The sequence below is a fragment of the Scomber scombrus genome, chromosome 12, assembly GCF_963691925.1.
Source record: "Scomber scombrus chromosome 12, fScoSco1.1, whole genome shotgun sequence".
Classification (NCBI taxonomy): Eukaryota; Metazoa; Chordata; class Actinopteri; order Scombriformes; family Scombridae; genus Scomber; species Scomber scombrus.
Window position 1 is genome coordinate 2,378,026 of NC_084981.1, and position 25,440 is coordinate 2,403,465.

At 39.4% G+C, this 25,440-nt stretch overlaps 1 protein-coding gene across 1 annotated transcript; it reads left to right on the forward strand.

Annotated features, from left to right (window-relative positions):
* The first annotated feature begins 8,510 nt into the window (after positions 1-8,510).
* Positions 8,511-19,859, forward strand: kcnk18 (potassium channel, subfamily K, member 18). The gene is made up of 3 exons (XM_062430977.1): positions 8,511-8,739; positions 9,037-9,183; positions 19,024-19,859. Exons 1-3 carry the CDS (start codon positions 8,511-8,513, stop codon positions 19,857-19,859), a joined length of 1,212 nt encoding a protein of 403 aa, XP_062286961.1.
* Positions 19,860-25,440: the final 5,581 nt, after the last annotated feature.

Here is a 25,440-nt window from a genome sequence, read left to right on the forward strand (position 1 = left end):
TGACTCATTTGGACGGCTGAAGCTTCATATTCGCTTCAGATCAACTTTGAAAAACATTTTTACACAGAAGGAGGACTGTGGATTTAGTCCTCCATTATTTACATGCATGTAGTTGGTGTTATTCTGGGTCAACTTCCCCCTTCACCTCAGTGGCTTGTTTAATTGTTCTTTGATTGATTAATTTGTAGACCCAATCAAAATAAAACCCACAACTCTGACAATGATGTAATCCAGCAAAACAGTCCTGTAATAAAAAAGAGAGGTGTTAGTTCAATTATGATCAGTTTTGTGGCTCTTGTTTGTGATGTTCTTTGTATTAGATCACGCCCACATTGACAAAATGCCAGTTCCACCCCTTGTGAAACATCAGTCACATCAATTCTCTCATAGTGTCAGACCACAAAATGCAGCTTAAATCATAAATGGACTTTAATGCAGAAGTTCAGTTTTTGCTTTTGACTAAATAATATTTGATGAATTCAGTTATGAACTCTAAAGTGTGTTGCTTTTCCTTAATAGTTTAAGGTTTTTATATTATTAAATGTCATGATTTGATGCATCGTACCAGATTATAGCCTCAAGCTGTTTCGCATCCGGGGTGGCTTTGGGAGGAAGAGCAGGTCGTCCACTAATAGGGAGATCAGCGACTGGCTCCTCTAGTCCGCATGTTGAAGTATCCTTGGGCAGGAGTGCCATAAGGGGGTGAAAAGTTAGGACAATTCTAAGGGCCTATGACTGACAGGGGCCCTAAAACATATTAGAACATAAGTTCATTTCAATATTAACATATAACCCCACATCTCTCTCAATGGCTGCACCAATGGTGTAGAATGTTAGCTCCCTCCTGATGAGCAGGTTGGCCTTCACATGGTAGCTCCTGCCATCATTGTATGGGTGTGTGTGAGAATGAGTGATGTTACTTGTAGTGTCAAAGCACTTTGAGTGGGCGAAGGACTAGAAAAACGCTAAATAATAATAATAATAATAATAATAATAATAATAATAATAATAATAATAATAATAATAATAATAATGCATTTTATTTAAAGGCGCCTATCAAAGCACTCAAAGACACCTTACAAGGCACATAAAACACAACAACAGTACATCAAACAATATAAATCAGGTAACATTTAGTGCAAAGATAAAGAATAAATATGAATGTGACTACAAAGTATATTAGTACAATAAATAAACAAGAACGTGATTGTATAGTTAGTGTGAGACAGAGTATGCCACTCTGAATAGGTGTGTTTTCAGGCAGGATTTAAAGGTGGAAACAGAGTCAGAAGTGAAAATGTCTGGTGGGAGAGAGTTCCAAAGGTGGGGGGGCAGATCGGCTGAAGGCTCTTGATCCCCCATGGTATTTAAGTTGTCAGATGGGGCAGAAAGCTGGTTGACAGAGGAGGATCGGAAAGTTCGGGAAGGTGTGTAGATGTGAATAACTTCAGAGAGATATGATGGTGCCAGGTTGTGAAGGATCTTGAAAGTGAGGAGTAGAATCTTAAAGTCAGTGCAGGATTTGATAGGGAGCCAATGAAGTTGCTGCAGGGCAGGAGTGATGTGTCCAATAGAGGGAGTTCTGGTTATGATACGAGCGGCTGCGTTCTGGACCAGTTGGAGTTTGTGAAGAGATTTCCGCGAAAAGACCAAAGAGGAGAGAGTTACAGTAGTCCAGACGGGATGTGATCAGGGTGTTTACCAGGATAGCGGTGCAGGTTGGTGAAAGTGAGGGACGGAGACGGTTGATATTCCGTAGATGGAAGTATGCAGTCCGAGTAACGTTATTGATGTGGGCTTCAAAAGATAATGTGCTGTCCAGGATGACACCCAGGCTCTTTACCTGAGGGGATGTAGGAACAGTGGAATTGTCGATGGACATGGAGAAAGTGTTGAGTGTTGCTAGGGTAGATCTGGTACCAATGAGGAGGACCTCAGTTTTGTCGCCGTTGAGTTTAAGAAAGTTGAGTGAAAGCCATGATTTAATTTCCAGTATGCAGTCCGATAGGGCGATGGGTGGCAGAGTGGAAGTAGGCTTAGTGGAAAGATAGAGTTGGGTATCATCAGCGTAACAGTGGAATTGCATGTCAAATTTCCTGAGAATATAACCAAGAGGCAGAAGATAAATAATGAACAGGAGGGGGCCAAGGACAGAGCCCTGGGGAACACCACTGGAGACTGGAGAGGAGCCGGATCTCAGGTTCTTGAGTTGAACAAACTGTGTGCGGCCAGAGAGATATGATCTGAACCAAGCCAGAGCGATGTCAGTGATTCCAATGGAGGATAACCTGTCCAGGAGGATTTCATGGGAAACGGTGTCGAAAGCTGCACTCAGGTCGAGGAGAACCAGAATGGAGAGAAGTCCAGAGTCAGATGCCATCAGGAGGTCATTGGTGATTTTCACTAGTGCTGTCTCAGTGCTGTGGAGGGGACGGAAACCAGACTGAAATTGTTCATAGAGATTGTTGTCTGACAGATGGGTGTGGAGCTGGGCTGCAACAGTTCTTTCTAGTATTTTGGAGAGAAATGGCAGGTTTGAGATAGGACCAAAGTTGTTCAAATCATTCGGATCGGCGCCAGGTTTCTTGAGTGTTAGAGGTGATGATGGAACAACACCAGAAGTCAGTGAGGAATGAATGATGTCAGTTATTAACGAAGACAGGGCAGGTAGGCAGACTTTTACCAGGTGGGTAGGTAGGGGGTCTAACTGGCAGGTAGATGATTTGGAGTACAGTCCATTTACCATTTAGTCCCTTGGCAAGTTAGAGCAAAGAAACAGCACAAACAGTACAGAGTAAGACACACATTGCAACACTACACACAACAGCACATCACAAATGTATGCTTGTCGAATAAAAGTCATGAAGTCCATAAGATAGAATATCAATATCAGCGAGTGAGCAGCTTTTAATCAATGAATCAATCAATCAATCAATCTTTGTTCGTATAGCGCCAAATCACAACAAAGTTATCTCAAGGCACTTTACACATAGAGCAGGTTCTAAACCGAACTCTTCAGGTTTTAATTTAAAGAGACCCAACATTCCCACATGAACAAGCACTTAGCGACAGTGGCAAGAAAAAACTCTCTTTAAAAGTGAAGAAACCTCAGGCAGAACCAGACTCAAAGTGGGAGAACATCTGCCTCGACCGGTTGGGGTAGAGAGGAGAGAGAGGAAGAATAGGAGAGAGAGAGAAGCACATTGAAAATCAACATTGAAGCTAGAAGGTCCGGGACTGGAATCTGTCATCCGGACGTCTACAGGCCCAGATTACCTGTGAGACGAGAAAGGCCTGGGTGTTCCACTGATTTGTGGCTGTTAGAGTGAATGAAGACTGCCCAAATGAAGTGCAGTGAAACAGTATGGTACAATCTCATATAGAGGATATACTAGAGAATTTGATATCATTTACTGAGCGAGTGGAGGAGGGCCAAACCATTTCAAATGTTATAATCGAGCCACAAAGCTCAGTTAATTGTATCCCTCCAGTATCCTCCAGTGATGGAAACACATTAGCTTTTTGTCCAGAGTTTTTAAGAGTTTGTTTGTATAAGGACTCAAGAGGTCTTACAACTGTTTTACCAGCCTCCCCCAAACATGTAATACAATGCAGGTTAAATGTAGTAGCATCCCAAACACTATGCCCCGCCATGTTTAGTTGTGTCAAGGTATTTACAGAAAGAGTTTTCAGTTGTTCTCTGACTCTGACCTACAATTGACCCTCACGTGGTTCACTAAATATAGAAATCCTGCAGCACCTGTTGCCCCCAGTTCTTGTTAGAGGCCAGGGCCATTTGTTTTTAGAGATTAAAGAGACATAATTGCTTTTTGCACGATGTGGGACTTCCAAAATAAAAGTGGGTCAAGTATATTTATTCAAGTGTTTTTCAAGTACAGTTTTCAGGAATTTGCACTTTATTTGAGACTTTTAATTTCATTCGACTTTATATTTTTGCTTCATTGCATTTCAGAGAGAAAATAAATGCTTTTTACTTCACGTGATTCATCCGACAGCTGTAGTTATTTTTCAGAAAATTTGACTCATTGTTTAAGATTAATAGAGGTTCCAAACTGTTTTGACTTGTGACCCTTAAAAAAAAGTAGTAGTTTTTTTTTTTAATGAAAGAGATTTGTGTTGTAGGATTTAGCTTTTTCTTCTTTCCTCTTCCATTTATCATCTTAGGATCCCTCTAATGTATCTGGTGACACTTTGGAGGGGCTCCACAATTTGACTACACTACTTATAAGGACAAGATAAAAATGTGTTTAATAAGTTGTTCAAATATTTATACTAACACTTTAATACTGTCATATATAATAAATATACATCAGTCTCATGGGCCACTTTTCTGGAGAATGAGTACTTTTAATAATAATAATAATAATACATTTTATTTTTAAGGCGCCTTTCAGGGCACTCAAGGTCGCCTTACAATACAGATAAAAAACAATTAAAAGAGCCAAAAGGGACACATGTAAGTGCAATAAAAACAAAAAACAAAAACAAAAACAAATACAATCAGAAAACTGCAGGATGGATGACAAATTAAAGTGAGTATGAAAGTTTGAAAAGGTGGGTTTTTAGACGGGATTTGAAAATGGATAGAGAGGTAATGTTCCTGATGTCGGGGGGAAGGGAGTTCCAGAGGCGGGGGGCAGAGCGGCTGAAGGCTCTGGACCCCATGGTGGACAGACGGGCAGAGGGAACAGCGAGGCTGATGGAGGAGGCTGATCTGAGTGCCCGGGAGGGAGTGTTGATGTGGAGGAGGTCAGAGAGGTATGGGGGGGCGAGGTTGTGGATGGCCTTGAAAGTGTGAAGCAGGATTTTGAATTCTATGCGAAATTTGACAGGAAGCCAGTGAAGTTGTTGAAGAACAGGAGTGATATGATTGATGGATGGAGTTCTGGAGACAATACGAGCAGCTGAGTTCTGGACCAGTTGGAGCTTACGGAGGGACTTGTGGGGGAGACCGAAGAGGAGGGAGTTGCAATAGTCTAGGCGGGATGTAACTAGAGTGTGGACCAGGATGGCAGCGCTGTTGGAAGTGAGGGACGGACGGAGGCGGTTGATATTGCGAAGATGGAAGTAGGCTGACTGGGTAACCTTATTAATGTGAGTCTGGAATGACAAAGAGCTGTCAAGGACGACACCCAGGCTCTTAACCTGAGTGGAGGGGGAAACAGAGGAGTTGTCAATGGGGATGGTGAAACTGGGAGTGTTAGTGAGAGAGGATTTTGAACCAACTAGGAGGACCTCAGTTTTATCGCTGTTGAGTTTGAGAAAGTTTGAAGAGAACCAGGATTTGATTTCCTGTAAACAGACACAGAGGGAGGGGGACGGGAAGGTGGAGGTGGGTTTAGAGGAGAGGTAGAGCTGGGTGTCGTCCGCGTAACAATGGAAATGGATGTTATATTTTCGGAAAATATGACCAAGAGGAAGGAGATAGATGATAAATAGGATGGGACCGAGGACAGAGCCTTGAGGAACACCAGAGGAGAGGGGAGAAGGTTGGGATGTGAATGTCTTCAGCTGGATGAACTGAGTGCGGCCAGAGAGGTAGGAAATGAACCAGTCCAGAGGTGTGTCAGATAGTCCAATAGATGCTAGCCTGTCGAGGAGGATGGGGTGGGAGATGGTGTCGAAGGCCGCACTCAGATCAAGGAGGATGAGAATGGAAGATAGTCCGGAGTCAGCTGCCATCAGGAGGTCGTCGGTGATTTTAAGGAGAGCAGTCTCTGTGCTATGGCGTGGGCGGAAACCAGACTGGAACTGTTCATATACGTTATTGTTATGGAGATGAGTATGAACCTGAGATGCCACTGCTTTTTCCAGGATTTTTGAAATAAATGGTAGGTTAGAAATCGGACGAAGGTTATTGAAGTTGTTGGGATCAGAACCAGGTTTCTTCAGAATAGGTGTTACAGCCGCGGATTTGAGAGATGATGGAACAGAGCCAGAGGTTAGGGAGGAGTGAATGATGGCAGTTATCAGGGGCAACAGAGAGGGAAGGCATGCAGTGACTAAAGAGGTCGGCAGTGGGTCGAGCTGGCAGGTGGATGTTTTAGACTTCAGGATGAGGTCAGAAATGACAATGGGAGAGGGGAGTTGGAAGCTTGAGAACGGTTGAAAGAGGGGGGCATGAGAAGCCAGAGGAGACGGATTGCAGGATGAGTGAGGGGTCAGTTGCTGGTGGATCTTGCTTATTTTTTCATTAAAAAATGTCATTAAGGAGGTACAGTGTTCTGTGGAGTAGAAATGAGGGGGAAAAGAGTCCGGGGGGCGTAGTGTTTTGTTCAGTACTGAGAATAGGGCCCTGGAATTCCCATCACCAGCACTGATCAGATCTTTATAATATTGGGATTTGACTGAGGAGAGGGTGTCTTTGTAGTAAGCAATGTGGGAGTGGTACATTTCCTTGTGAACAGAGAGTCCAGTTTTTTTGTAGAGCCGTTCAAGTTGACGTCCTTTGGTTTTGAGTTGTCGTAAAAGAGGTGAAAACCAGGGTGCTGAGTGGGTGAATGATACGGTCTGAGTTTTTTTAGGGGCAAGTGAGTTCAACAGAGTGTGGAGATGATCATTGTAGAGGGTAACCAGTTGATCAGGAGGGGAGGAGTAGATGAAACTGGGGAGGCTGTCAATACCTGAGGAGAGAGCTGCTAGGTCAATGTTTTTGATATTACGGAAAGAGATAAGACGTGACTGTTTAGTTTTGGACAGTTTTAAGCTGGAGTTGAATGTAATTAACAAGTGATCAGAGATGGGAAGATCATCAGCGGAACAGTTAAAAGTTTAGTCTAGTTTTACTTTTGATACTTTACTTTTTGGCCAATTTAATAGATTATACTTCTCTACATATAAATCACTTGTATGTATTTCATATTGTGGCTTTTGGAACTTTCAGCCTGAAGGATCTGAGTACTTATGAAGCCTAGCGAAAGTTCAGACAGGAAGACCATCTTTTTTGCATGCTCTGTCTATAGTTTTATTTCTCATCCCTCGGTCATTCTGATCCTTCTCACAGCTCATCATTTCTTTGCTGTCATTTCTGGGCATTACTTAACTCTTACATACTGTTCAGTGTCAAATTTGACCCATTACATTTTAAAGCTGTAAAAAAAAAACCTATACACATTTCTTTTAGCTGGACTTTTCCTAATGTGACCCCAAATATACAAATAAAAAGCATAATATTTTATCCAATACACAGTTATGTAAATGTAAGTGACCTGTGTTTATTTAAAAAATTCAAAAAACACCATTCAAACCGTATTGTATTGTTCATATTCTTTAAAATGTTCTCCTGGACCATAAAATAGTGATAGTGAATGTATATTTTCCACATATAAAGACTCTGTTCACTCTCTTACAGCTTCATTAATAACTCATTTATTAATGACTGATGGGGAATTTATGAATGTGAATTGGTGTAGAGACTAGTTATGACTCAGAATATGAACTGTACATGAGGGTTAAAACATCAGCTGTTCATATCACCTGGTCACATCTAACCAATAGCACGGTGACACACCTTCTTTGTCAGCCTATCATATAACAGCTGTCTTTTTTAAACATGTTTCCTCCCACTCTGCTTTAATGCTTCTCTTGATGCTGTTTTGCATGACCCACCACCTCCCCATCACCACCCAGTCATCAGATTCATCTGTGCATCACCTCATCAGTCTCAGCAGAAGTCATCATCAGCCACCACCACCAGTGGCTGGACTCAAAGGGGGATATATCCTGCTGCTGCTCAGGACCTTTGATTCAAAATCTCCCTGCAGAGTCTCTGCACCAATTACCTAATCATCAATATCATATATATAATATTTTAGTACTATTTTTACTTCATTATCTGGTCTCTTCTGATTGAACTTCCATTAGTTGCTTATGTGTTGGATGGATAGCTGGATGGATGCTGGGATAATTAATTTAATCAGGATGTTCAGCAGAGAGAGAGGACAGTAAAAAACCACAACAAAAGATGAAAAAAGAATGAAATCATCTTCATATTCAAAAAGAATCACTGTTGCTGACTGAATACTTATATTTGTAGGCTAGTATAGGTCACTTTGTATAAGTCTTCTGGATACAGTATTAATTCAATTCAGTACTAAGTAATAATCCTTCTATTAGAAATGCTGGTTCACAAATGATCAATATGGGTGAGATGATTGTTTTCCGGTGTGGTGTGCATGCTTGTGAAGGCTGTCTGTCTGTCTGTCTGTCTGTCTGTCTGTCTGTCTGTCTGTCTGTCATGCTCTCACAGGACCTCAGGCAGTCAGAGAGGGGAGTAACACACTAAAGTCAATAAGATCTCCCTGGAGGCTTCATGTCAGTGTCTGTAATGCGTGAGTGGATGGTGTGGTGTGTTTACTGGCTCAGCAGCCTCTGCGCACATTTCTGGAGCATCAGGCTGACGGACGCACAGAGAGACAGAGCGTCTGCTCACACGGACTACAGGAGCTGTACGACGGAGGAAGGAACGAGAAAGAGGAGGAGGAGAGAAGATGCCTTTGCTCTTTTCTAACAGAATATGCTCCGGTGAAGAGGCGAGAAAATGGGCAACGCTCTCTTGGAGGCTCTTGCCACACCTGATGCTGTGTCTGTCTCTGGTTGCTTACGCAGCGCTGGGTGCGCTCATGTTCCAGCACATAGAAGGAAGCAGCGTGTCCACCACACAGCCGGAGTACCATGACTTCTTGGGAAAGATTGTCGATACCGTGCTGAATCGCACCAGTGAGTGATCACCAATACCCTCAATAACTCATTTAGTATGTGGAGCCATGATATCACTGTGGAACTAAACTTCAGTAACTCATTTAGGCCTGTGTTAACATATATGGACTTATAATGGTTGCTGAGGGGTTTTTGGTATGTTTTCCTTCCATTCTAATGCTGAAAAAATGTGAACTTTAATACAGCCTCTAACAACATGCATATGTGTCTGTCACAGCCCGTTCATGTCCAAGAGTTAAGCAGCTGACATGTTAAAATGATAAAGATGGCTCATCGGTGTGTTCTCTTTACTTTTAGATAACGCATCCTGCACAAATCAAGACATAGTGAACAGAGTGGAGACTGTCATGCGAAAGGGGTTCAAGTCAATCTGGTTCCAGAGACCTGACAGATGGACCTTTTTTGGCTCCTTGTTCTTCTGCTGCACCGTGTTCACTACTGTTGGTAAGTGATTATGATCCAGAAAGATGATCCAGATATGATAATCAAAACGTGAACAATTAAAGGTCTGGTGGCTCTGGAAAAATGCTTTCACTCAAATGAGATAATAGAGACAGTTAATTTTTTTTTTTTTTAATTCTTCTTTCTTTTAGAAAATGCAAAAATGAACTAAAGTTTGAGAAAATAAAAGCTCACAGTCAAATATGACCTACTTCTTTCTTTCTAGTTATATTTTTTTAACAGCTCATATTTACATGAATTTTCTCAGTACTATTGATTATATTAACATGATATTAGTTTTGTTAAAAAAATTAATTAAAAAAAAAAGACAATATAAACTGTGTGTTTTTTCCATCAGGCAACACACTGCAGGTATTTAGTGTGGTTGGAAGGGTAACTAAAAAAAACTAAAATGACTTTAAGTCATGAGGTTATGGTGAGGTGTGGTCCATGCAGAAATCCTCTGGCCCATGAAACAGACAGTAACGTTTACAGGCAGTAAGTTCAAGCCCTTCAAGGATAAACTCAGGTCTTATTTTGTAGGTGTGGCTGTATGTTGTAGGCTGTTGGTTAACTAGTATGCTGGGATCTGTGAATGAAGGCAAAGTTATTAATAATGCATGATTGTTTTATTCTGAGTCTTTCTTGCTTATTTATTCCCACATCTCAGCAGTTAACATGCAGAGTAGAATATTAATAAAATAATGAAAGGATTTGTTATACACTAACAGAGCTAACCATGCTTTACAAAGGCACAGCAGTGCTTGGAGTTAAATGCTGATATCATAATGTAAACATGTTCATAATGACTATGCAAATATGTTAATGCATAGCAAATGTAATGTTTACCATGTTCACCATCTTAGTTTAGCATGTTAGCAGGCTAACAATTGTAAGGTAAAGCTGAGTACTGGCCAGATTGGCATTTTGGCATGATGGCACTAGAACAAAAGTTGGTTATTACAATTCATTTGAGAGGGAAATGTAAGCCTGTAACACATTTCATGGCAAATCCTGAGTTAGATTCAAGATATTTACTGAAAATCACAATTTCCAGTCTCATGATGGCGCTAGAGGAAGAAAGGTTGTAGTGAATCACAAAAAGCCTGGTAAATCAACAGTCACAGGCAAATAGCAAAAAACCTGAGACTGTTAACTTACTCTAAAGAGACTATGCTCCTATTTCTTTCATATAACATATTTTATTATTTTCCTATGTGGAAAGGATTTATCATGTGGATTGATTTATATTTGCAATATTTAAATGAGGGATATCTGCTTAGAATATAGAGCCGCATCTGTCTTTTAAAATCTAGCTATATAGATAATATGACTGCTGTGCTCTGGAGATCTTATCTATGTCTTTTGTACATATGTATATATTATTTACAACTGTTTGTCTATTTTTTCAAACCTTTTTTTATCAAATATAGGTTATAGTATTACCGTTTTGCATTTTTGTATTTATGCATGTTAAGATATTTCATTCTGAACCAAACATATTGGACTGAATGATGGATGTTACCAGTTTGCATCAGTTGCATCCATTAGCCTGATAATGTCTCAGTCTATGCTGACAACATGTAAATGCCTAATGACAAAGCTTCTTTAAAGCTGTTATAATCAATATGTGTTACATTATATGAAGAATGGGTGAGTGTGTGTAAAAAAAGAAAAGCACGGCTCGAATGAATAAACACACAGAGAATTCAGGTTCAGGTCCAGGTTACTTTATTTGTACTCGTTGGTAGATTTGGTTTGCAGTAGACAACAAAGACATCTGGACACACATTTTACAGACAACACAAACAATAGATAGGCATGATAAAAGTGCTCAAGGCTCCAATAATCAGGACTTAAAAAAAGAGAAAAATAATAATAAAAAACACTTAAAATAACTAGAATAAATAAAGTAAAATGTTGGCAAAAAGAAAGAAAAAAAGATTTTGTTCTGGCCTTCAACTTTACTGTTCTGCCTCACTCACATTAACTTCGTGTCCAACAGCAGCTGCAGCCAGCTGTTTTCAGTAATGAAGCTCTAATAAACCCACTGTACATAACCTGCCAGCACCAAACAGCAGACAGACAAAGATAGAGACTGGCTGATGAACAAAGTGGAGCATTTAGCAGCTGATAAATCAAGTATATCCCTCAGCAGTTGGTGGAGGATCAAATTAGGGCTAGGAGTAGAGTGAATACTGGAGTAACATTCATCAGGTGGTCAAAAAGTGGGCATCATTTAATGTCTCTAATGCTGCAGCCTCTTCCAGGTGCTTATTTTGATTCATCTTTTTGTAATTTACTGTCATGTGGTTTATAAGTTAACAGGCAGTATGAAATTATGAATCACCAGACTGGAAGAGTCTAGAATCTGCCCGGCGCCACTTTTTGTCAACATGGTTGTTAAATAGCCTGCGTATGCATCAAATTCAGCCTAAAGCTATGATCCTTAGTGTTTATTGTACAATTTATCATACTTCATCAGAACAGAATCTGTTTCCAAGACACTTTGGTTTAAACTTATGAGTAACATGGAAGGAGTGTATTGGCTTAGCTCCTTTAAAAATACACAAACGCTGGTATCATTTGCTGTGAAACTAATGGAGTGGTTGACTCATCAAAAACTATTTGACAGCATGGGCTACACAGTGCTGCAGTTGTTATAATTTCTTACTTTCTTCTTATACTATTTCTATAATATATTTCTATTTTTATATACTTTCTACAGGCAATGATATTTGTTTAAAATGTTTAAAATATAGTCAGTAGTCCAAACGCAAGAAACTTGGCAAAAATGCAGCATCATTTGCGTGAGCATAGTTTACATTGTGAGGAAGCTGTGATCTTTATGCAGAGCTCTTTCATTCAGCACGACCGATCAGCTGTTGCCAACTTAGCTCTTCCTTTCTATATTTAGCGTCTTTTAAGACCCAGTGGTGATTTGTTTTGAAGGGAGTATTTTGGAGTATTGACAACTCCCTTCTTATTTAATGTGCGTGCGTGCACTGCCTGTGTTCAGTGGGCAGGACAGAGCAGCAGCATCCTCACTCATCCAATCGTCACCCAGACAGAAATATGAATGGGCTGTGAATGTGTGTACTTGTAAACAATTTAACTTCACTATTTCACTATTTAAGTTTTATTAAAACATAGTGCAATTGTCCAGCCTTTAAAAATAAGTGTATGTGACATTGAAGTATTATTATTCTTTTCCATTAGAAGTCTCTCTGTATTGTGGTCTGTGCTACTTGTGGTTTGGTGCTCTTTGGTGCTAATGACTGCTCAGTGAAAGTGCTTGCTGCAAAATGAGCGTGTGTGTAACAACAGTCAGCCATGTGTATACATGTGGTGAGATCTGGGTTAGCTCATATTAATCCTGTTGCTTATTTTCCTACTAAACCAAACCTGTAACCATATAACTGAGGGAGGAGGGCAACCATTCAGTCTGAACGTCCTTAGAAATGATCTGGCAATATCTATAAGAGCTTATGAATTGCTAGTGCTGGGTATCGGTACTCGATTACTTTGAGATATCGACCAAAATAAATTAATACCAAGTAGTATGGAAACGTCTCCCGTCAAACGATACCTGCAGTCAATCCTTTTTGCACCCAGAGCTAGAAAATATGACTATCTGTATGGACTTGCTCACAGCCAATCAACACAAGCGTTCTTAGATTTAATGTGACATGTGATTGGTCCACTGCCACAGCAGCTACAACCCGTCTGTGGTGGTGAAGTCGTGGTGAATTTCAGTTAGTGTGCTGAGCAGTTCAGCAGCCAAGATGCCACCTAAACACTCTAAAGTGTAGCTACTCTACACGCCTGTTACACCGGATAAAAGACAGTGTACTAAATATGGAATAGCATTAATAAATGTCAGATACCCAAATTATGTTGGTTCATCCTCACTGCTTTCATCTGGTTCACAGCAGCATCAGTGACAAAGCTCTGATAAACCCACAGTACACTACCAGCACCAAACAACAGCAGACACATAGTTAGCTAATAGCAGGTGAACAGAGTGGGACATTTTGCATCTAAACATATATTTCTCTCAGTAGTTATAGACTAAAACAGTGCTACAAGTGACGCCATGACAGAGCAACAGCTGAGTAAACAGACTTCCATAGCAGTTGTTGTGTTTCCATAGCAGAGTAGGACCCAGATAGGACCCAGATAGGACCCAGATAGGACCCAGATAGGACCCACCGGACTCTGACGGTGACGTCACAGAGGCGACTCGCCGAAAGCATAACGGAGAAAATGACAACGAGGAGGTAAACCTCGTTTCTGTTTGTGTGTTCGTGTACATGGCGGTGGACGATATGAAATTGTTAGCCATGGTTAGAGACCCACGAGTCTAGCGTGTTGTTGTTGTTGTTATACGTCATCAAGCACGCGCCGGTAAACATCCCATGCTGCGTTCATGCAGGCTCGGAAATGCTGAACAAATATCGGTTATAAAAACCCGATACCGATACTTCCCGATATTACATTTTTAAGTGAATATTGGCCGATAATATCCTAATCCCTAATAAATATATATATTTTTTTAAATATATATTTCAAATCACAACAACAAGCTTATTCAAATATACTGACTCCAAACTAAACTTTGGATTAAATGCTCCTCACTGCAGTAGAAGTTATCTCAGTTTACACTAAATAGAACACAAGGAGCAACAATAACATTAGTATTCTGATTATGTGATTTGTTTCATCCACAGTCTTATGGATCTCAATAGGCAACTGAAACTTTACTGTTCTGATGTGTTGAGTAGCTGTCCCATAGGAAGCATATAAACATCTGACTAATACTTGGTAATTGGTCATATAATGGTACAAAAGAAAAGGTCAGAGAGTCAAGAAAACATTAAGATTCATCATATACCAACTATAAATATTCACCCAAATGTATGTGGTGTGCTATACTTTTCAATACCTATGGGACATTTGCCCTGATGGTGGCACTAGATATGAGGTTAGGAGATCACCGATCATTAAAAATCATCTATAACTATTCATACAAGATGTCATGCCAATGTGACCAATGGTTGTTGACCTTCTTTGTTCTAAACCAAGAACATATAGATTACTTTGTACAGTTCAGACGTATGATTAGTGCATTCATTACTGAGTAGCAAAGATCCTAATAAAGGATTCAGGGTGCCTTTTTGGTGTAGTCACGTGTGGCTCATTATCAGCAGACAGCTGCTTTGGGATGGTTGGACTATGTGAGGACTGACAGACATTTAGTTTGTGTATGATAGTCCCTGTGGGGCTCCCAGTGTATCAGAAGGTATGTCTTGTTGGTACACTTTGGGAGTGCTATAAAATGAATCAGAAACCAACTGCAGTCCAGCTTTCAATGTTTTTTTTTATATGTAGTCCACTTAGCCAGACGGTGATATCACACAAGTAGGGAAGCAGCTTAAATAGCCTCCATATCTGTCACTCATCTCTATACTTGACCTGCTTGAATTCATGTGAATATTTCTAGATGTTACTAGGGGACCAGTGGTAATAAACAGCAGGGTGCTTCAACACATGGTTTGTTGATTTTAACCAAGACTTGTAAATCTATACGTTTTAAAGCTGTTGTCCTCTTACATTTTAATTACAGCTGATCACATAGGTTGAGTTTTTAGAGATTTTTGACTGCAGATAGGTGAAAATGATATACATTTATTTCTTAACCACTATATGATGTTGAAAAGCCTTCCAACGAAATGAGAAAAGTATCTGAAAATCAATCATATCCTCATCTTTGTCTTATTGGAAGATGACGACATCAGTCCATGTATTTCTAATGGTGCTTCAGATCAGTGTGTCTGGTCAATGCTTTGTTCCAGAACAACTACAGGGAACACTACCATGACATGTAGTGGCTATGGATATTTATCTACCCTTAGAGGATGTTTGGTATGAATGTTTTCTCCTGAACTTACTTTTATCATAAACATCATGTTCAATGTTCTACTTGTACATTAGAAATGTCAAATTTACATGGACATGCCATTCAATTTGTTGCATTCATATTGCAGGAAGATGTTAATGCTCTAAGAATAGTAAGCCATCTGTGTTTTCTGTTCCCTATTCTAGCATTGTGAGCCTCCAGAGGCCCCAGAGGTACTATTTAAGATATGAGAGCAACACATTACACTAATACACCCTTTAGCTTGCTGGCATTTGCATTAGCTCAAAGCACCACTGAGCCGCTAGTGCTGAAGACTCATGTTTAACTTTTGAATTAACAGTCAGTACTGATCTGTGAAATAAACCATTATTTTCTATTTGTACAAACTGGTGCTTGCTTTTTATCCTGAAATGATTTGGTGTGTAAGAATGTGGCGATGATACATTAGTACAGTAAGTCTGTCACTTCTGATACATGATAAGTGGTTAAGGGAAGCCGGCTAATGGCTAATGGCTGAGAAGCAGCAGGAAGCCCACAACTCACTGAAGCGAAGGCACTCTCAGAAGAGAATGCTATTTACACCACCACAAAAAGCCTATTAGAGGTTGGAATATACTGTCTTCTCTGTTGTCTTGTTAGTTCTGAACTTAATTCATCTCTCCACAAGCAGCATAATGTGGGTTTACAGCATATGGCTCCACTGTTGCCACATTTTGAAGTTGATAATCAATAATTGACTCCCATTAGAGCACATTTATTGGAAATTAATGTTTTACCTTCTTATATTTTTTGGGGGGGAAAAACCCCAAAACAGCATTTCCATATAGATTATAAGCACACCCAAATGGAATCTGCAGACTTTTTTTTAGAGTGATCAGAAGTGATCAGGAATGAAAACCTGTTGAATTCTGCAGAATGTTTTTTTGCTTGTAATGTGAAAAAAAAATATTCATTTAAGATAAGAAAGACAAGTATAGAATTAGAGCTCAGTCACATTGTTCTGGGAATGAAAACAAAGTTTTTGCCCACTGATAACAAAACACATATCTCTTCCTGTCTTTGTTCATATTGCCCTGTTAACTACTATGACTCACAAATAGTGAAGTATGGTTTTATATGTCCAGTGTGTTCAGCTACTTACACAAACTCATGTTTGATTGGGTGAACTTTTCTAAATGCCCCTGACACATTAGGAGCAAACATTTGAAACTATTTTACAGGAAAAAGACGTAATCATGTAAAAATACTGATTTTATGACATCTTTGGCATATGATAAGAGATAAATAAGCAAGTAACACAGTGACACAGGATTCAAAGTGGGAAAAAGTTCATACTGATGGAGTTCTCACTGGGTCTTAACATTTTGAGTTTTACAAGTAGCATCTTTATTGGTGGAAAATTTGCGGAAATCTGTGAAAAATCTGTGGAATTGTTATTGGAATTCTTGGGCACAGATTTCGTGGGGGCTTGATTATAAGGAATGTACAATAGGTACTCCGTTACATGTTTGTATATATTTTATCCATTTTATTAATTTAAAAAAAAATCTAAATATGTATAAGCATTCATTTGTGTTTATAGTGTATATAGACAGTATATGCATTGGTCAGTACCAATTCAGCATGGAGGTTCACATATTCTCCATACTATGGGACAAAGGATCATTTTGGTTTATTACAATATGGGTCTGTTTTGTAGTTCGGTTCATAATTTCTATTGGTTATGATTACATTGTAGAAACAAAGGTTTGTTTTATAAGTCATGTTTGTACTCTGCACACCTGAAAAGTATTGAGTGGGATTGGCACATCATGTGACTGTCTGGTGACCTGGGACTTCTGTGGATTTAAGATGGAGACTATCTAGTTGAGTTTTAGTCTGAAGAAGAGCATTAAGCTCGAAACGTCACACTGGTGATATACCCTATTAAATCTACCTGCATTGGAAGCTGCATTGTGCTGACTCTTTTCTTGCTTCTTATCATTACATTGTACTCATAGAAATAAATGCTGAGTTCTAGGAACATGGGGACATTGCTACAAGAAGCACGAGCAGTCAGACAATCAGACATGTAAATATGAATTAAAAAACAAAAGAGTGCGATCTTGTAATGTCTGTAATAATCCCTCATTGTACAGAAAAACAGTTTGCACAAGTACAGCCAGTACATGGGTCACAGTTTAAGTATGAAGTGGGTCTGTGAACTGTGGTCGAGTCCGTTTATAATCATTTTATAATTCGCCTTCATTCAGTCTTCCAAGTAGGTTTTGCTAACCTAAAACTGACACTACAACTACAACTGTCTTGTGTTTAACATGTTTTTGACCCATTTGGCATTAGCAGATGTGAAGTATTAACTTGGTGAATACAATTTTGTTATTATGGGAATGAGCCTTAAATGTACATTTTTGTTTTGATAAGCCCCATCTAGAAGTGTCAAAGCCCCATCCTCCACACTGAGACAAAGAGCTCAATATAAAGAAAGAAATAGAGATTTAACTACAGGGTGGACAAAGACCAACATAACAAATAAAAACAAATCTAACTGGGAAGTAATGAATATAACCTAATGACAACAATTTACCTCCCTAACTAACATAAATATGATAAAATAAGCTTAACAAAAACTGGCAATCCATTTATATTGAGTTGATAAGAAGGGAACAAAACAATGATTAAGTAACATCAGGGTAGGAAGTGTGGCCAGCTGAGAGATGAGTGATGCTGCTGTGCAGATCATGGAGAAGACTTCCTATTGAAGCAGCTGAAGCTGGAAGCTGATCCATCAATCACACACAAACATACCTGGCACATCCAGTTTGATCATAGATTTTATTTTTTAACATTGTTGCCTTTACAGTAGTTGTGTTCAAGCTTGTGTTTGTACTGACTTGTTAAAAAACAAACCAAGAGCTGTAAACATGAAATCACATGGACCGACGGGTACCGGTTAATCATTGATTGGACAGTTTTGGTGATATCATCCTCAGTCATTAGATGTATGGACCCATGTGTGGGAATTCAATTCAGGTGACTGACAGTAGGTCATGATGCTCTTTACTGAAACCTGATGTGATGTGAGTTCACCAAGAACTAATTTAACCCTTTATAGGGCACTCATTGAAATACTGTGTGGTCACTTTGTTTTTCCCTCATTTTGTAACGAAGGACTCCCAAAACACACAGAGTAGAACATAACGCACCTCAATTTGAACTCCACTTTCCGATGTATGAGGAGGAAAAATCAATGCATTAAGGTTCTGTCGTGCATACTGTACATGTTACCATGTGTACCAATTACAGACCACTTCTTAGATCACTTCCATGACAGTTAAAGGCCAGAAGTGAGATTTAACACTGGTTTAACTTTTGAATTGATGCTAAAATCCCATATTTATCATAACTTCCTGTGGCTGGTCTGTTTTACTTTGACAATACAAACAAACTGTATTAAAGTTTGTATTAAAGGCTGATTGATTTGCAGCATTCGCAACATCCCAAATAAACGGAACCAACTGCACCAGTGTAAGTTTAAACTGAAATAAAACAAGTTGATTGTGAAAGTCCTTAAATCATGTTTGGAATGCCTAAGGACCTAATTAAAGAAATAACATTATTCATGCTATGAATTTAGACTAAACTGGATATTTTGACTTTAACATACATATACATAGTTGTCCAAATGCCTCAAATCTTGATCAACTGAGCATATAATCAATGGAGGACTGCTTTAGAGAATTGATGTTCAATATTTTCAGAATTTGACACTTTTACATAAACATGTTACATAAACATTTATGCGAAAGTTGTGGTTAGCAGTATATGCAGTTTGAATATTTCCCTGATTTGAGAAGGACACAGAATCTTATAGTTGCTCCCTCTTCATAGCACTAAAGTGTCCATTTTCTCCCTTGTTGTTGTAGGGTATGGGGAGATCTATCCGGTTACCCTGCCTGGTAAGGTGGTGTGTATCTTGTATGCCATGGTGGGCATCCCCCTCATGCTTCTTGTCATCCTCGATGTTGGCGACTTCCTTGCTGTGATGATGACCAGAACCTACATCCGCATTCACTCCTTCTGCAAAAACCTCCGCTCCCGCACCTGGTCACCATGGAAGGCTAAGAAGAGAGCAGACGACTCGAGCCACCGGGCCCTGGAAGACGGTACTTTTGTTTTCAGCCACGATATTGTGGTTCGTGAACCCCTCGACATCCGGCAGGTGATTCATAGCCAGTCGGCCGTGAGGCACAAGTCCATCCAGCTCCAAAACAACAAAGAGATCTTTGAGAAGATTCTCGCCAGGGAGAATTTACTTAGAACGGGCCCGATGCTCAGGAGCATCTCCTGCCCAGAACTAGACCGCTTGCCCCGACCGATCAAAGGATACACCATGTGGGACTTCACAGGGTTAGGAGATAATATGGAAATGCTGGACGTACCATTTGTGTTGATTCTGCTGATTGTATTTGCTTACATATTGTTTGGAGGTTTGATTCTTCCGTTGTGGGAAACAGAATTCAAGGACTTTGACCCCTACTACTTCTGTTTCATCACACTCACTACCATCGGTTTTGGCGACATTGTACCCAATCACCCAAAATATTTCATGCTTACCTCACTCTTCATCATTGTTGGCATGGCCATCATGTCCATGGCTTTCAAGCTGGGCCAAACACGAATTGTAAGCTGCTACCGCCAGTGCATCAAATTCATCAGCAGAGGAAACATGGACACTTTCACAAGTGAAAAGAACAAGTAAGTCATCAGTGGCTTTTCTGCCTCATGTCCAAGAGTCGTAGAAGCTCAAAGTCCTAGCTTTTAAAACAGTTTTAAAAGGAGACTCTGGAGGAACTTATTCAGTGCATTGTTTGTGCTGGCTGTTCGATTATAAGCATGAGCAAAATAAAAAGTGTGCATGTGCCAAATGCTTTTACCCAGTTGAGGTGGGATGTAATTCATGAAAAACTTCAAATTCTGGTTATCTAGACAGTATATTTCCAGGGAATGACTTTTATGCCTGGTATCTGTACTTAATGTGGATATGTTATGTAGATAATGACATCTGATCTGTGAGCCTTTTCACCTGATAATAAAATGCATTCTCCTTTTCGCAATGATGTCTGCATTGTGATCAGATCTCAATATGCAAATTAGCAAGGAAGAGCTGGTGGACTTGTCAGAAAACACATTGCATTTCAGGTCAAGAAAACTGGAGCCACAAATGGTCATCATTCAAAGACTTCTAGCTGGTTCTACTACTTACTACGTAATTTTTGCTGGGCTTGCTTTAGCTAGCAAAGGTGGAGCTAGATGACCTGTCAACTTAATGGAACATTTGTTTTCTTGTGAATGTGGTCATATTGTATAGACTGTACAGATTGCATTTACGCCTAAATGAGATCCAATCACAATGCAATCTGGCTGATCCAGTCACATTCTGATCACACTGTCTTCTACATGTGTTTTTCCTTATCCAGATACAGATCACATGTTGATACCAGGTGTAAATGGATTATTAGCTGTACTGTTCTGTACTGTACTGTACTGTACTGTACTGTTCTGTACTGTCAAAAAGCACAACTGAAGAAGCACACAATAGTTACCATTTCAAAACTGTAATATGAACCCTAAGCTTAGAGGAAGGGTTAGGGTTTTGACTGTACATCGTCCAAACAGCATACTGATGAACTAACACAAGTTCATTAAACCTGTCCAGTCAAAGGCCAGCACTTTACAGTAGGTGACCCTCTTTTCCACTTCAGCAGCTCAAAGGCACCGAGGTTAGCAATGATGCTTTGCCTACTTAAAGAGTATAAATTAACATAAATGATAAAGTTCAGATTATAATGCAAGCCACTACGGGACTGCAAAAATACTAGTAGTAAATACCAACTGTGCTAGTGTATCAACTCAATGGCCAAATAACAGGAACACCTTATGCTGGTGATTGTACATCTAATACTGCAGGTTCAGTGGTGTGTTTAGGAGGAGGGGGCATTTCTGCTGAAGTTGTGTACTAAAGCTTGTACTGTTTAGTGAATTTGATATCACTGGTTTTGTTCAAAGCTTGGTTTAGGATGTACAGTGGCATTGGTCCAGGGTGTGCATGGATACCTTAAAGATATGAGAGGGATAATCCTTAAGGCCGGTGTGATTGCAAAGGAGATTGTGGCATATTCTATGAGTATTGTGTTGAAATGGGGCCAACAGCCAGGCACATATTTTCTGATATTTTGATTTCTCCAATTAAAGTATATACATGGTACTTTTTATACTGACATTATCTTTGTGTCACTAGCGAACCGACTGACTCATCATCAGTTAAAGCAGCATATACACAAACATATTCTTTGCTCTCTGCTATTAAAAGAGCAAGTTAACTATCAAAAGCCTGTTCACTGCCCAGTAAAAATATACCATTTGTGACACACAAACATCGTCCAACCTATAATTGTTTTACTATAGAAAGCAGACTGGAGGGGCACATTTGACAATTAGTTATAATTTTAAATAAACTTTAATAGTAGGATGTCGCATAGTAATGCAGATCATGTATTATGCATCAAAGCTTATCATAACAAGGGCTGAACTCACGCCAGCCTCACGATGTAACAACAAAACCGCAGAACTCAAAGTAAGTTGTAGAGTGTTATGTCAGGATTAAGCTCATGCTGTTGTTTCCTCCTGCGACACATGTAAACAAATGTGCATTAATACATTTCTGTTATCAATTAGATCAATTCTGCAGCACTGTTGTACTGTATTTTGCATTGTATTGAAGAGGTATAATTATCTGCCCACTTAAACCAACAGACTGAAACCGCAACATATGAGTTTACAGCAAATTGACAAAATGCTGGAATAATTTCCATGAAACTTGAAATTTACCAAATAATCATTCCTCTTAGCATGCAGGGAAATCCTGTGTATGGGCATCCTGAGACTCTCAGTATTAAAGTAGTGACAGATGTTTTGGTCACATACAGGATAAAACTTTCTGATAACCCCATTGCATCCTCTGCCTGCACTCTCAGCTTTCTGTTTAAATCAACACTTGCTAAGCTTTGGTTTCGGTGCTCATCTGTGACACGATGAAATAATGCATATTGTTTTTTCATCACCATACCGTGTAATGTAACTCATGTGAGTGTGAAGGCTTGTACTAATAAACTGTCATCACTGATTTGCTGTATGCTGTCTTTTATAATAAATATACATGTTGCCCGTAAGTGTGATGTTTTTCTTCTTGTGCAGCTCTACCCATGACTCGACATCCTGCATGTCATACTACTATCGACCACAAGAGGCACATGTCTCATATTTTATGTGTCTTACTTATTTTCTATTGGTGCTCAACACATGAACTTTCCAAAACCCAAATTGAATGCAAAGTTTGATTTTAGTTTAACATCTATATGTTCCTTTTTAATGGATGCAGTAGGTATTGAACCATGTTTGCTATACTTGTGAACACAAATAAGGATTTTCTTTCTTCAAGGTACCAATAGACAATGTTACATTTGTGTTTTATTTCATTTTATGTGTCTTGATTGTTTCTTAATACATTACCATGTATGCATGACCTGTCTCTGGAAAGCTCCCTCTAACCTGAGACCTTTGGTATGGTGACCATACCAAAGGTCATGGTGAAATGATATCAGGATTGTCAGTGTCTATATACAGTTATTGCAATATAGGAGGTATGCTATCGTGACGGGCATCGGTCAGGATGCATGGAAACAAGACCATGAAACTTGTCTTCACTCAAGAAGTTTATTACAATAATATAGATTGTGGCAGTGAATGAAAAGGGGAAAGAAAAGACACATGGTCTCAATATCTGAAAGAAAAGATACAAGATTAAATGAACAAAAATCAAATCATCCTTATGTCTTTGAAGGGTAAATTAGCTTTCAATTAAACTAAATGTACAAAGGACAAAATGCAACCTCGTTCCAGATATGCTGCCCCATGTGAAGGTGAAAGAGAACGAGTGGAAAGGAGGGCTGTCTTTAAATAAGGCTCGAGTGCACAGGTGAAATCAATCAACATAATCAGGGGTGAACCAACCAACCAATCTCTGAGAAGGAAAGGAGAACACAGGAAGTGAAGTGAGGGAAAGGAAGTGGAATAAATAAAAGAAATGAGTGAATCTTTACTACAGTTATGCTCACGTTTGCTTGGAGCAAATACCTCAAGGAACATGTCATATTTTAGGAATGTTTCGCCTACTTAATAAAATATAAAAGTTACTGCTAACTCTTTAAATGTGGGGATGTAATCATATAAAACATGCTGTAAGTACATATGTAAATGTAGTTGTACCAGTATCCTAAAAGTGGTTTAGTACTCAGTTGATTTTCACCTCTGCATTTATATTTGTTTTCTATATGTTATGAACTCCTCTGATGCTATAAGATAATGTGAGAATATATAAGACTGTCGAGTAAATCCGGAGCAGGTCAGTGGAAACTCCGTTGCAGCAGCATTACAAGAACACAAGGTGGTGCTGCTGTAAAACCATGAGGAGAGAGAGAAAGAGAGTGTGAGGACTCAGCTAACACTAGCCACTGTTTATTCCTCTCAGTTTTTCAGTGTTTGTTTAGGAATTTTAGGAATTTTATAAAGCTTATAGTATTTCCTACAACACCCTTTCCTACTAAAATCTGGGAGTTATAACATTGTTACTGTCTCTCTCCGTATGAGAAATATTTAGGGAAGCAAATGCTAATTCTTAAATGTTAATTCATTTTGCATTTTACCTTAAAAAGTATCGTATATCAAATTTAAATGTCCATTTACATGAATGCATTTCTCTGAGTAAAATCAACCTCCTGCCACTGTGGAGGAAGCAGAAGGTAGTGCCAGTCAGCAGGGAGCGGACAGTGGTGAGAGTAGCAACCAACCCAAAGTAACCCAAAGTGAAACGGTCTAGACCAGTGGTTTCCAACCCTATTCCTGGACAGCTACTGCCCTGCATGTTTTAGATAGCTCCACAATTAACATAATAGTTAATTATTAGAATCAGGTGTGTTAGAGTGGGGAGATACCAAAACTGTTGAATCAGATCTAACAGGTGCACTGAGAGGTCTGAAAGGGACAGATAAGAAGAAGTTAGAGAAGGAGATATAATCTATGAATATGGAGTGGAAAGGTTAAATCTAATCAACACCTCAGTGCAGAAAGCCACAAAACCAAGTTTTTCTGAATGCTTGGAACACACCAGCATGATGTGGCATCAAAGGGAAATAGTACTGATATGGAAAACATTCAAATAATTAAACAAAGTACTGATGACTCTCCTGTCATGGTTCTGGCTCTGTGTTCATTGGTTGCCATCAGACTTCTCTGTTCTGTGCAGACTGGAGTGAGTGGGAGAATTGTTACTGGTGTACTTAAGTTATTTTTAGTATATTTTGTTAAGCTATGCCAGTGAGTGTACAGAGTCATTTCTTATGTTGTTCTTGTTGAGATCTAATTTTGGGATATATAAACTTCTGGGTTAAGTCTGTTTGTGTTTTCTATCTGTAAATCTGGCTGACATCTCTGATAGATTATTTATGTTACTACTCTTAGAACATGGCTAATAATATGACATTTGTCCTCAGCCCAGAGCAGCTACTGCCTATTGCAGGGGTGGAGAGCCATGTGTATGCATGTTTTCCTGCATATACATGGCTCTCCATGGCACATGGTTCGCCACCCCTGGCCTATTGTGTTGTTTCTTGATTTCCCCAGCTTGCTCTTCCCTACACACCTGTCCTGTATCTAGCCTCGTTAGCCCTGCCATGACCTGTGTTTTCCCCACACCTGTCCTGAATTAGCCTCATTGGCCCTGCCATGCTCCCGGTGTTTGCCCCAGCCAATCAGCTCCCTGCAAGTTTTCTTGTCTGGTCACCTGTTCCCCATTTCCTTGTTAGTTTGGTTTGTATTTAAGCCCTGTTGGATCATTTGTTCTGGTTTGTTCAGTTTCTTTTGCTCATCCTATATTCTGTTTCATTAAGCCAGCTTTTTTTTTTACTATAGTTTTCAATACTTTAATGAAGTGTCTTAGATTTGCCCTCCATGCTGTCCTGCATTTGAATGCATTCCCTACTCTTTATGACATCTCCATTATCTAGTAAAATGTACAACTGACTCTTCACCTCTTGGCACATAATGAATCCAGTGGCAGACATCACCAGCATTTCTTCAGTTTTAATGCCTGCAAAGGTAAGTCTTGAAATTCATCAAACAAAAGATCAGTGATACAACGAGAGCTGGGCCACAAATGTTGCTGTTACCTTAACCCAAATTTGACCCGTTTTGACATTTGACAGTTTGTAAAAACACCACAGATG